We start from the raw sequence: 12,513 nt of genomic DNA, 5'->3' as shown, positions 1-12,513 counted from the left end.
TCTAGTCACATCCTCAAAGAACTCGATAAGGTTTGTGAGGCATGACCTGCCCCTCACAAAGCCGTGCTGACTGCATTTAATCAAGCCATGCTCTTCCAGATAGTCATAAATCTGATTCCTCAGAATCCTTTCTAACACGTTGCGGACAACAGATGTCAGACTTACTGGTCTGCAATTGCCGGGGATTTCCCTATTTCCTTTCTTGAAGAGAGGAATTACATTTGCCTCTCTCCAGTCCTCAGGTACGACTCCAGTGGGGAGCAAGGATGCAAAGATCTTCGCAAGTGGCGAAGCAATTGCATTTCTCGTTTCCCAAAGCAGCCGAGGACAAATCTGGCCCAGGCCTGGCAACTTGTCAATCTTAATGTTTGACAAAAGTTTCAGCACATCAGCTTCCTCTATCTCTATCCATTCCAGCATGCACACCTGCTCTTCAAAGGTTTCATTCATTACAAAGTTTGTTTCTTTCGTAAAGACAGAAGCAAAAAACTCATTTAAGGCTTCCCCTACCTCCTCCGACTCCACACACAAATTCCCTATGCTATCCCTGATCGGCCCTACTCTTTCTTTGGCCATTCTCTTATTCCTCATATAAGTGTAAAATGCCTTTGTGTTCTCCCTAATCCGTTCTGCCAAGCCTTTCTCGTGCCCCCTCCTGGCTCTCCTCAGACCATTTTTGAGCTCCTTCCTCACCTGCCTGTAATCCTCTAGACCTGAGCTTCCTCCACCTTACGGAAGCTACCTTTTTCCTTTTGACGAGAAGCTCCACCGCTCTCGTCATCCAAGGTTCCTTTATCTTACCACTTCTTGCCTGTCGTCAGAGGGACATATTTATTCATCACTTGCAACAACTGTTCCTTAAACAGTCTCCACATGTCTATAGTGCCTTTACCATGGAACAATTGCTCCCAATCCATGCTTCCTAACTCATGTCTAATCGCATCATAGTTTCCTCTTCCCCAATTAAATATCCTCCCATTTTGCCTAATCTTCTCCTTCTCCATAGCTATGTAGAATGTGAGGCAGTTGTGGTCACTATCTCCAAAATGCTCTCCCACCACAAGATCTGATACCTGCCCCGGCTCGTTTCCGAGCATCAAGTCTAGAATGGCCTCTCCCCTCATCGGCCTGTCAATGGAAACCCTCCTGAACATACATAATCTTCTGCTCGAAGGAGGCTCCAATCAATATTGGGAAAGTTAAAGTCACCCATTACAACAACCCTACTACGTCCACACTTTTCCAAAATCTGCCAACCTATGCTTTCTTCCATCTCCCTGCTGCTATTGGGAGGCCTGTGGTAAACCCCTAATGAGGTGACTGCTCCCTTGCTGTTCCTAATTTCCACCCATACTGTCTCGGTAGGCAGATCTTCCTCGACAATGGAAGCTTCTGTAGCTGTGATACCCTCTCTGATTAGTTATTGGGGAGAAAGCGTGAAAGTGGAATTGAAAAACCTTATAGCCATGATTGAATGCAAAGCAGACCCAGTGGACCAAATGGCCTAATTTCTGGTCCTATGTCTTATGGTCTCTTTGGAGGGTTGGTGTGGACCCGATGGACTGACTGGTCTGCTTCCACACCATAGAGATTCTATGTATTTATTAAAATAGCAGTTGATGCTAATGGCTTGGAGGTGGGGGTTACCTTATTGCAAAATGACTAATCAGACAAAGACAATCTAAAAGGGTACTTTTCTATTAAATTAAACCAGCGTCAAGAAAAATACTCGACAGTGGAAAAGGAAACTCCTGGGATTATTATTGGCTTTCAGCCATTTTGAAGTTTATGTTTGGCACGCTCATAAAGAGACATTAATTTATAATGAGCCTAATTTTTCAACCTTTGTAGAGAAATTTAAAACCAAAAATGGCAGACTATTTTGACAGCATCTGTGGAGAGAAAGCAGAGTTCGCATTTCGGGTTTAGTGAGCCTTCTTCGGAATTTCAGTTGTGAGAAAGGGTCACTGGATCCAAAATGTTAACTCTGCTTTCTCTGCACAGATGCTGTCAAACCAGCTGAGTTTCTCCAGCAACTTCTGATTTTATTTCAGATCGCCACCATTCGCTGTTTCTTGTTTTAAATTATTATGATATTTTGTTGGACTTTGTAATTTGATCTGATAATACATGAATTCTTCATATCATTGGAAAAGTTGATAGAACTGCAGGTATACTGTCAAGAATGTAATAATGCCTGAATAGTTTCAAAATTTACAAAAGGTGGCAAGAAGTTTTATAAGCCTGTGTAAAGAGTGAATGAAAATGAATAAATGTAATTTTATTTGTGTCATGTTTATATTGTAATGAGTTGTAGTTGAAATGACATTTCATTTTCCTAAATGTGGAAACATATTAGAAGCATATTGTTTTCAATTATGAAAATTTGGAGAATTGAACTGTTTAGATGGCATTGGGTTGGTTAATGACACATTTATCAAGTGATTTCTTGGAAAAAGTCAAATCAAAGAGAACTGTTGAGTTATTCCATGTTTACTGAAAAAGCAAATTGTTTTGAAAAAGGGAGACAATGCAAAGTTCATTGTGGAATTCAAAACTAGGGGGCATAGGTATATGAATAGGAAAGGTTTAGAGGATTATGGGACAAATGCAGGCAAATGGCACTAGTTTGGGAAGTTTGGTTGGGATGGTTGAGTTGGACCAAAGAGTCTGTTTCTGTGCTGTATGACTCTATTTATAAACTCAATGGCTTGACAAAGAAATTTGAAGAAAATTCCTAAGGACCATGTTGAAATCTTCTGGACTTTTTATTTGTGTTTTGCCACAAGTGGGAGCTGCTAGCAGATGAAAGAAAGTTGGCAGGAGAGAAAACATCCTTTCTGTCTTTGTCTGTTTCTCTCTCCCTGGTAAAAGATCTAAACCTAGAACCAACTGAATAATATATTTTCTGGGAATCTGAGAAAGTTCCAGAGATCAGTATCTCTGAGCTCATAAATTCTGAAACCTGAACTGTTGATTCAATCCAAAGAATGAAGTCTAATTGACCTTTAACCTGAACTAAGCTCTTCAATCACTCTTCAGCCAATCGCAAAATTATCTCATCAATAGGAAACCGAAAGAACTGGAAAAAGTCACCCATTCTCCCCTTCTAATTTAGAGTTTTGTTCCACTAGGCTGTTATTCTCTCTCCCCACCAATTATACCTCTTCAATGCTCTATGTTGTCCTGTAGCTGAATGTATACTTGTGTGTTATGATCAAGGGGGACATAATTTAACTCTACACAGTAGCTTTATTGATAATCAGTTTTACCCCTTTTGTTCGAGATAACAATAATAAACAAATAAATTGACTATTTTGATGATTAAATAAGATATTTTACATATTTGATACACCTGGTGGATCTGATTTCCAGCACACTACTGTGATCAGAGTCATAGCAGAATGTGTGAGATGCAAATGAAGGATTTAAAGAGTTAAATGATAATGTGTTTTGACATTTAAAAAGCGTGAGGGCTGAGTAAATATTTATTTTTTAATTTAAAGACCAGATTATTCCTTTTGTCTGCTTACTTTGTGATATTAGTGATACAAGAAGATTAATTCTGTCACATTACATCATACACACATTTCTTAAAACTTATCCAAGAATGTAGAATGATGTGTAACTTCATAATATTCTTTTGAGTATGTTTTATATTATTTACTTATTCCAACAGTCACCAGCATCTACAGCTTCTGTGTTGTACCTCCAACCATCTGAGATAATATATCAACCAGTGGAAATGCCTCAAGACGGTGGGTGTGCACCTCCTCCACTTCCAATGATGGAAGCTTCTATGCCAGAGGTAAGATTAATGATTGGCTCACCCTAAGGAAATCCTGTTGCATTATTTGTTTTTATCTGATTAACAATAGATTCCGTATAGCTTTCTTTTTGCTATTTATTTTGTAACTATAGTTAAACCGCTCATGATCAAATAGAACTTAACACTGATGTCTTTGTATTAATGTTATGTTCTTTGTTTTGGCTTCTGGCTTTCTATTTTTTTTTGACTATGTTCTTTTATTTTCTTCATCTTCCACATTTTGGTAGTAGGGTTTGTTCTTAGTTATGACTGGGGAATCATTTGTTCTCCAACCCAAAAGGAGAATTAAATGGTATGATTTTGTCACATTAACCCTCTGTCCATATTATACTGCATAATGGCTTACTGAAGCTTGTAATTGAGCTTGTGCCAGCATGAGCTTAAGCTTGGTATTGGGAGTGTAATGAAACAGGGCAAATTGTTCTATCTTTCCTCTTATTCTTTTCCATATTTGACTATTGGGCCTCTCAGTGCCAAGACTGCTGTAATTCTTCAGCTCATAGGACTAATTACATCCATACAGACCAGAGGGTCTGCAAATTTCAGCCTGTTGAAGACTTACCGAATGAATCATTCTTATTAAAATGCTCCCCCCAGATAATTTATTGGAGCATCCAAGAAATCTCAATCTCAGTAGCTTGCAATGCAATGTCAGGCTTGACACACATGTATTTATATTTCCGTCCCCATTTTTAGATCCATGCTCAGGCATGAGTATATGCCTTAAGTTTTCCCAGTCCATGAAAATGACCCAACAAAAGGAAAAGTGAGGCACGAGCTTCATAACCCATAATGCTTTGACTTTGTCATCCAGTTTCACTGACTCCAATTATGTGAAAATGCATCTTTCTTGTTTTTTCTGTTATATTAATTGAACAATATGTGGATTTCAGCCCAGGCATTAACCCCACCTCAACAGGTGGGTTAGGGTCATCAAGTTTAAAGATTGGAGCTGGGTTCCCAACCTATCATGTAGCATGCCAGCATTGATATGCCTGTGGCTTACGTGGTATGCATATATCTCATCTTGAAAATGGGACTTAGATTTGAATCATGCTTACAATTATACTGAGAGTCAGATTTAAAGTAAACAGCTCTCAGCTGAATTATTCTGCAAGTTAACTTATGGATGTCCTTCTATGGCAGGTGCGCATTTCCTTAAAATGCTCTTTTTTGGGCCAAAGGGAGACGAGTGCTTCTCTGAGCTAAAATATCATCTTTGCTCAAAATATTGCCTCAAAAAGGATTATGTGGAACACAAACTGGCCATCCTTGGATGCACTTCTCTAAGATTTGAGCATATGATTCATGTGATTTTTGAACCTGGCAATTTTAAGTGCAGTTTTATTGCTGTTCAAGACCTAAAGGTCAGTGAAGTATAGGTTTCCAATTTTTTACAAAATTTGTCCTTTTCTTCAGGCTGTGAGAGACGAATACATGATAGTGTACCTCCCCTTGGACATATTTAGCTGTAGCATCAATTTCCAATAAAAGCCCTGCACTGTCAACAGCAATTTTGCTAAGAGTAAACAATGGGTCTTGGTCTGACTCAATTGTAAACTGTAGACCTAAGACATGGTGTGCAAACTTCTCACAAGCCCAAGTAGTGGCTATGCCTTTTGCAATTCCTGCATATTTTTGCTTTGTTTCATTCAAAAGAATTGAGATGCTTATGCACCATTCAGTTTGCCATCCTTTTTGTATCTGGAAATATACAATTCATAATCTAGTTGATGTTGCAACTGCATCTCATTTGTAGATAATTCTGGATCATAATGGACCAATGTGTCCGGTGAAAGTAACATCCATTTTATTCTGTAAACTATGATTTGCTGGTTGTCTTCCCAGTTTCCCAGCTTGATTTTTCTTTTGCAATTGATGAATTCACATGTGCCAACTCACCCATTTGTTCACCATCCCAATAAAACTGCTGAAGCCCGATGACATTAAACGAATATGGAAATTCTTCAGGTGCTTCTGAGGTCTGCTCTGAACTCTGATGCATATACAATGTGCCCTACCAGTTTAATAGTTGGCTGCAAGAGCTCTCATTTATCATTGAGTGTTACTTCAGTTTATTGTAGCAATGCATTCACTCTGGCATCAAGTGTTGTTTTATTCTGGCATCATATTTTGAAGCGAAACCAAGGGTTAGGATGTCATCCATCTGGAGAATATTCCCTTCAATCCTGCCAGTTGTTATCCTCTGAAAAATCTCTGATGCAGATACCATACTGAAATGTAGTTAATTAAAGTAGTATCCTTCATATGATGTAATGAGGATTCTCAGAAACACAAATTCCTCTAATGTTAATTGTATTCATCTGAAACTGATTTTAAAAGTCACTTTTGTAACCTAGAATCATGAAGTTTGAGCTTTTTCCTAGATTTGCCTAACTGTCACCCGCTAGTGCCATTGGTTGAATCTCTGTTTCAACAGTTTTGTTAAATTGTGTAAGATCTATAGATTCACATTTTCCTATTTGGTTTTGGCACTGGTATCATATGAACACTGACTTGTAGGTTTTGTTACAGGTGAGAGAACTCCTTATTACAACATTGATTCACCTTCTCCAGAGGTGTGTGAGGAGCCTTTCTTGTGCTGATCAAATACACTGGCTTGGCATCTGGCTGTGAAATGATGTGATGAATTGCTTTCAGCTTCCCAGGGTCTTTAAATAATTGTGGGGATTCCACACTAAAGTTTTTTATACTTGTTTGGCTTCCCAATTCTTCCATTTTTGGTAGGTGTGTAAGCTCTTGTATTTAACAGTGATCAATCTGGGTTCTGGATCATGTACACGATTTCTGTGATTTTTCTTTTCTTTGTATTGATGTGTGTCCGCCATCTGTGCCTTAACTTTAAATTAAGCCTCCTGCTCCATGGAAATAGATACTTAACGGCTGGAGTAAGTCTTTCTTTAACCACAGTTGTGTGTAAGGAAGAACTGAAACTCCAACCAAAGTATTTAGTTTGAAGTTGCTTTGCCTATTGGTCAGACTTTCTGCACTTTGACAGTTTCCATTTGATCTTATCATTTTTCCCCAGAAATGGCAGTTCATTTGTCTTTAAACTTCAAACTAGTAGTCTTAATGAATTTCTCTTTATTTTCTGGCTGAGATCTTTTTATTGTGGCCTGCTGCTTTAAATTCCTTTTACAGGAATGACCCTCTGTATTTTTAGAAGAGCAGTCTTTGTGCTGATGCACTCTTTTTTTGCCATAGTGACAATACAATGATTTCAACTGCCACACCCACTTATTGCATTTCCTGAAGTTGTGTGGAAGTGCTTCCACTTCAATGCACAATAAACTATGTGGTGTGAATTGTATTTCTTCACAAAGTCTCATTGTCTTGATTGAATGCATGATTTTGTTTACTGCTTTCCTGCTTTGCTGGTTTACTGTACACATTTCAATGATGTGAAATCCATCCTCAACAGTAGAGAGTCTGACAGTATGTCCTCGACAGTTCAGCCCAGAATTAACTCTTGTTCCTGGTCTCCGTATATTCAGGTCTCAGCTAACCTATATAAAGTGCATAACAGGAATCTGTTCTCTCTTCCATTCACTGGATGCAACTATTAACTTTGCCCAGTTGATAATGGTGTTCTTCCTAAGGCTGAAATTTGCATCAAATGCTTCATGAGTTCTTCATATGAAACTAGATCTTCATTAATAGCCTGTCTGATGAAACTTCCATTATTGATTCTCCGTATAACAAAGATGATTTCTACCAATCATCGATGGCATAGAGAAGGGTAATGACCTATTCCTTAATAAGTTTTACTGTAAGTCTTGATATAGGTTGGTAGTTTGTAAATCTTGTAAACAATAGTTCAGCAACTCTTCAGCCTCATTTAGCCCTGCTTTGTTTTCAAAGCACTCTGGTGAGAGCATGGTGTTCTTCATTGGTTCATTTTATTGTAGACATACTTCTCATTTTTTTCTTATCCCTGATAGTTGTATAAAATTTCTGTTTCCCATGCTATCCTTTCATTTGCTGCCACTGTATGTTATCACCACCAGAATTCCTGATGAAGGGCTTTTGCCCGAAACGTCGATTTTACTGCTCCTCGGATGCTGCCTAAACTGCTGTGCTCTTCCAGCACCACTAATCCAGAATCTGGTTTCCAGCATCTGCAGTCATTGTTTTTACCTAAGGCTAATTCTATACAGTTCAGTAGAGGTTGCAGAGTTTATGTAGATTTGAACTAAGGCGTTAATTGTGAATCACTCAGTACTGTCTCACAAATCTTTCTTTCAACATATGGTCATGTGCCATTTCCTTCAGGGATCCGAAGTGAAATTTAGAGCTCCAAGTATTTGATAACCACAAATAATATGATCTTGGAATTCTGGGATGTTAGTGTTGTTTTATTACATCCAATTTTGTGTGATGACTTTTGAAAATGTAATCAATTTAATAAAGGAAATAAGGAATTTTGTGAGCATGCACACTTTTTTGTCTAGTAATTACAAGTGTACAGTGATAGGATCTTATTGCTTCCTAGCCCTATCCGGATCACAGTGTTCAAGCACCCTATCACCAGGTTTACACTCAAAGTCCTATGGCAGTAGCAGCCCCTGTGATGCAGCAAGAACAAGTAAAGGTAGGAACATTTTTGGGGGCAGGGGGTCTTGACCATTCTGATTTCTCCCACAAGATTACTAGTCAACAGGAAAAAAAAGGTTACACTTAGGCTATTTTTTTTCCGATAACATGATCACACACCAGGAATTTATATTAATGACAATCAGTCAAGCCTTGCTGCAATGAGAATTCTTGAAGTGTGCACAATTAGTTAGATTTTATTATCACTCTTCAATGTGGGAAAAGTTTGTGCCATAACTTGCTGGAAGTGGACTAGCTGGGCAGGCTGTGCATTAGTAACAATAAGTACCCTGAAAATGCCATTATTTTTCAGCAGGGTTTGTCTGATGTAATGCCAATGTGGTATGCTTTTGTAATCTGATTGTTAGCACTGAATTATGAGGTATTTTACTTAGCTAATTATTTATTTTCTGCTTTATTGGAATTAGTTATGGGCAAGTAACAGTGGGTAACACTGTTATATGTTTATATAAAAACAAAGTGATGGAGAAATTGCATAAATCTGGCAGCATCTATTGAGAAGAAAATAAAGTTTACACTTCAAATTTGCTATTATTCTTCTTTGACTATTTTATATTTGTCCTTTTTTTACTGAAATTGGCAAAAAAGGGAAAATAAATCATGCATATTTCACAGTTTTGTGACCATTTTGGCGATGTCCTGAAAATGAATTGGTATAGGGAGTCCTAATGCTAGGCATTAAGTGTCATTTTTCCAAATAATTGTTGCAACTAAGGCTAATGTGACATTTTCAGAAAGCATAGCAAAGGTAATCCCAGCTACTGATCTTATTAGTCTTAGCTCCATCCCATGTAGAATAATGGAACTATTTATCAGGAATAAACATGAGTACCATCTTTAAATAGTAAACAGCAATCAACATGATCAAATATTACAAGATCATTTGTTAACACAAAATTTTTAAAAATTGCCAGCTTCCTGAATACCATTTACATTGATCTTAAGCCTTTACCTGCTATTTTCTATCAGGTCCAGCAGCTGGTCATGCTGATTATTGAGGTAACTGTGCTGTTTATCTTCCATCCAAATGCCAAAAACATTCTTATCACACATGATAAGCTGGTATAGCTTTTTTGAGGCTAAATAGGATAAGAAGAAATTTGAGAGCTGGAAATTATCATAATAATTCAGACAGCACCCTGGCACTTAACGTGAGATCTAATTACTTGTTGAGTGTTGCTTGAAATACTGTATTGCTTCGGTAATTCTGGTGGATTTGGAATGATATTGACTGCTTATACTGAATTTGCGTGTATTCATAAAACTTATGTCAGGTGTCTCATCCAGCTAAAAACACAGTTGATGGGAGCAAAAACAGAAATTGCTGGACAAACTCAGCAGATCTGACAGTGTCTATGGAGAGAGTAGAGTTAATGTTTCAGGTCCAATCAGCCTTTAGTGGTAAATTAGTCATGCTACACAAGTGCCTGACAATGACAGTCTTTAAAAAGATGCAATTGAAACATCACCTAGTGATATTCAGTAGCATTACCATTACCTAAACTCCAGCTATCAGAACTGTACCCACCACCCTATTAAGCATTCCAATTCCGAAACACTTGTTGTATAAAAATAAAGTTAAAAATCACACAACACAGGTTTAGTCCAGCAGGTTTATTTGTAAGCACTAGCTTTCAAAGCGCTGTTCCTTCATCAGGCGCTCCTGTATGATTTTGTATGATTTTTAACTTTGTCCATCCCAGTCCAACACCAGTACCTCCAAATCTTATGTAAAAATCTTTTTTTTTTAAGTTGTCACTTTTGGCATTCACCTTCAATCTGTGCCTTCTGGTTATTGATTCTCAGCCATTGGAAACTATTTCCCTTCATTTACTCTATCGGAACTCCTCTTGATTTTGAGCACCCATATCAAATATGTTCGTAACCTTCTCAACTACAAGAACTATCCTACCTTCTCCAGTCTGTTTACATGACTGTACTCTCTGATTCCTGAATATACTCTTGCAAGTCTCTTCTGTACCCTTGCCAAAGCTGTCATGTCCAGAATTAACCATTAGAAAAATAGGAAAAAAAAATAAGCAGGAGAAGGCCATTTGAGTCTTAAAGCCTGCTCCACCATTGAATATGATCACAACTGATCGTTCAACTCAATACCCTGTATTTGTTCTCTCCCTCCTCAATACGCTTTGATCTCTTTAGCCTTGAGAACCATATCTAATTCCTTATTGAAAACATTGTGTTTTGTCCTCACTGCTTTCTGTAGTGACCAGGCACTTGCTCATGTCTCAGCAAAATACAATCCTATTGTTTTGGCCATTGTTGATTTAGCCAAAGTGCAGAGAATGGAATGGCAGGCCTGTCAAAGGCATTCGATAAAATGGAACAAAGGAGTCCACCAACATTATCAATACCGTGGTGGTCTGGCAAATGTGTCTCATGCCTCTCCATGAAAAGCTGAACGATACATTGCACTCTAATGTAGTAGCCATAGATGTTCGGCATCAATAGCAAGGCAAGAGGTAGATGAGAAACCAGCCTCAACTTCATTCCAGATTCCTCTTGCTCTTAGGAGGATGAGTGACAGCAAGTACCAATAGTGAGTCTGAGCCACATGTAAGACTACCAAAACTACATCTTGGGGCACTCCGCTTCACTTCCCCCTGTCTATGATGCCAAAGCCTACAGAATTTGCAAATAAATAAGGGTGAGCCACATCTGAGCAGGACATTATCAATAGATCTGGACCCATCTGTGACAGATGCCACCTGGGGAAGGACTGTCTGTCTTCCAAACCACAGGGCCAACTACAGTGTAGCTTCACTCCACGCCAGTTGGAGATGTCGTTACTACACTTAAAGGGAAAGGAAGAAATAAACTGACTGAGGTCACATAGGTGACATGGATGATGTTTCATTGTAAGTAATCCAGCACTTCTGGAATAATATATGCACTTGCATTCTTAAAATGTCTAACCTATTATCTTTGTCGCTGTTGGACTTGGTTAATCCACACCCAAATGAGAGACGAGCAGCCTCTTCCGAGGATAACAAGTATTGTTCTCTTCTCACCAAGCAAATTTTTGATTGAAGAAAACATTAAACATCATCGGTCTTTGAACCTCAATGTTGATAACTGCAGCTAATGCATAGTACTTTAATGTGGATAGCACTTTGCAGTGTATAAGGAATGCATCAGGTTCAGGCCTGCATATGTCTTCCACACTTACACCAATCTGTGTGTGAGGATTTGAAATCAATGATGAGTCCACACATTGTGAAAAGCAAAGGTTTATTCTGTTTATCAAGGCTGGGAGATTTATTCTATTTATCAAGTGGGTAGCTCTCACATGTTCATTGTTCTTGACAGGATAATGTTTTGCCAGAGAAGCTTGACAAGCGCTCCCTCTCTCAGGTTAAATGCTGTCTGACACAAACTCTAAAATGGTCAGACTAACCAATGATGGAAAGATGAAAAGGAGGTGCATCAGGATTCCTCTTAACTTGCTGTCTTTCATGACAGACATACACTGTTTCACACTTCTATATCACATGCTTACTGAAGCCTTACTGTCATTCATTGTTAGTTCCCTGTTTCACTGAACATACAAATATACTAGTTAAGAGCAGGAGTAGGCCATTCAGCCTCTCAAGTCAAGTCCACCATTCAATGAGATCTGATCTAATTGTAACCTCAAATCCAAACTCCCACTTATCCTACCTTTCCTCTTGTTGTTTAACAGAATCTATCCACCTCTGCCTAAAACATATTCAAGGATTCTGCTTCCATTATCTTCAGGAGAGTTCCAAGGACTTTTGAATCTCAGAAAAAATAATATTCACCCAGTCTGTTGTTTAAAAATCAGTGTCTCACATGTTACAATCAAGGCATCTTATTCCTGTAAACTCAATCAGATGCAAGCCAATCCTGTACAATCTTTTCTCATAAAGAAACCCCACTCCAGGTTTTAGTCTGGTAAAGTTTCTCTGAACTGCCTCCAACACAACTTAAATAAATTGGCCAATACTGTGCATAGTACTCCAGGTGTGGTCTTGTCACTGTCCTGTATACCTGAAGCACAGCTTCTGCAC

The 12,513-nt window shown here is 38.4% G+C and overlaps 1 protein-coding gene across 4 annotated transcripts in view; it reads left to right on the top strand.

Annotated features, from left to right (window-relative positions):
• The window catches only part of LOC122551279 (protein boule-like), a 157,293-nt gene that overhangs the window by 118,945 nt on the left and 25,835 nt on the right, over nt 1-12,513 (top strand). For 3 of the 4 annotated variants that reach the window (XM_043692928.1, XM_043692929.1, XM_043692930.1), the window contains exons 9-10: nt 3,680-3,808; nt 8,343-8,441. In XM_043692928.1, coding sequence (XP_043548863.1) covers nt 3,680-3,808; nt 8,343-8,441 — 228 coding nt within the window. Of the gene's footprint in view, nt 1-3,679; nt 3,809-6,364; nt 7,076-8,342; nt 8,442-12,513 lie in introns of those variants that run through there. The other variant, XM_043692931.1, reaches the window with a different exon arrangement.

The sequence above is a fragment of the Chiloscyllium plagiosum genome, chromosome 7 (genome assembly GCF_004010195.1).
Source record: "Chiloscyllium plagiosum isolate BGI_BamShark_2017 chromosome 7, ASM401019v2, whole genome shotgun sequence".
Classification (NCBI taxonomy): Eukaryota; Metazoa; Chordata; class Chondrichthyes; order Orectolobiformes; family Hemiscylliidae; genus Chiloscyllium; species Chiloscyllium plagiosum.
The sequence above is the reverse complement of the archived record's forward strand: the minus strand, read 5'-3'. Positions and strand labels throughout refer to the sequence as shown.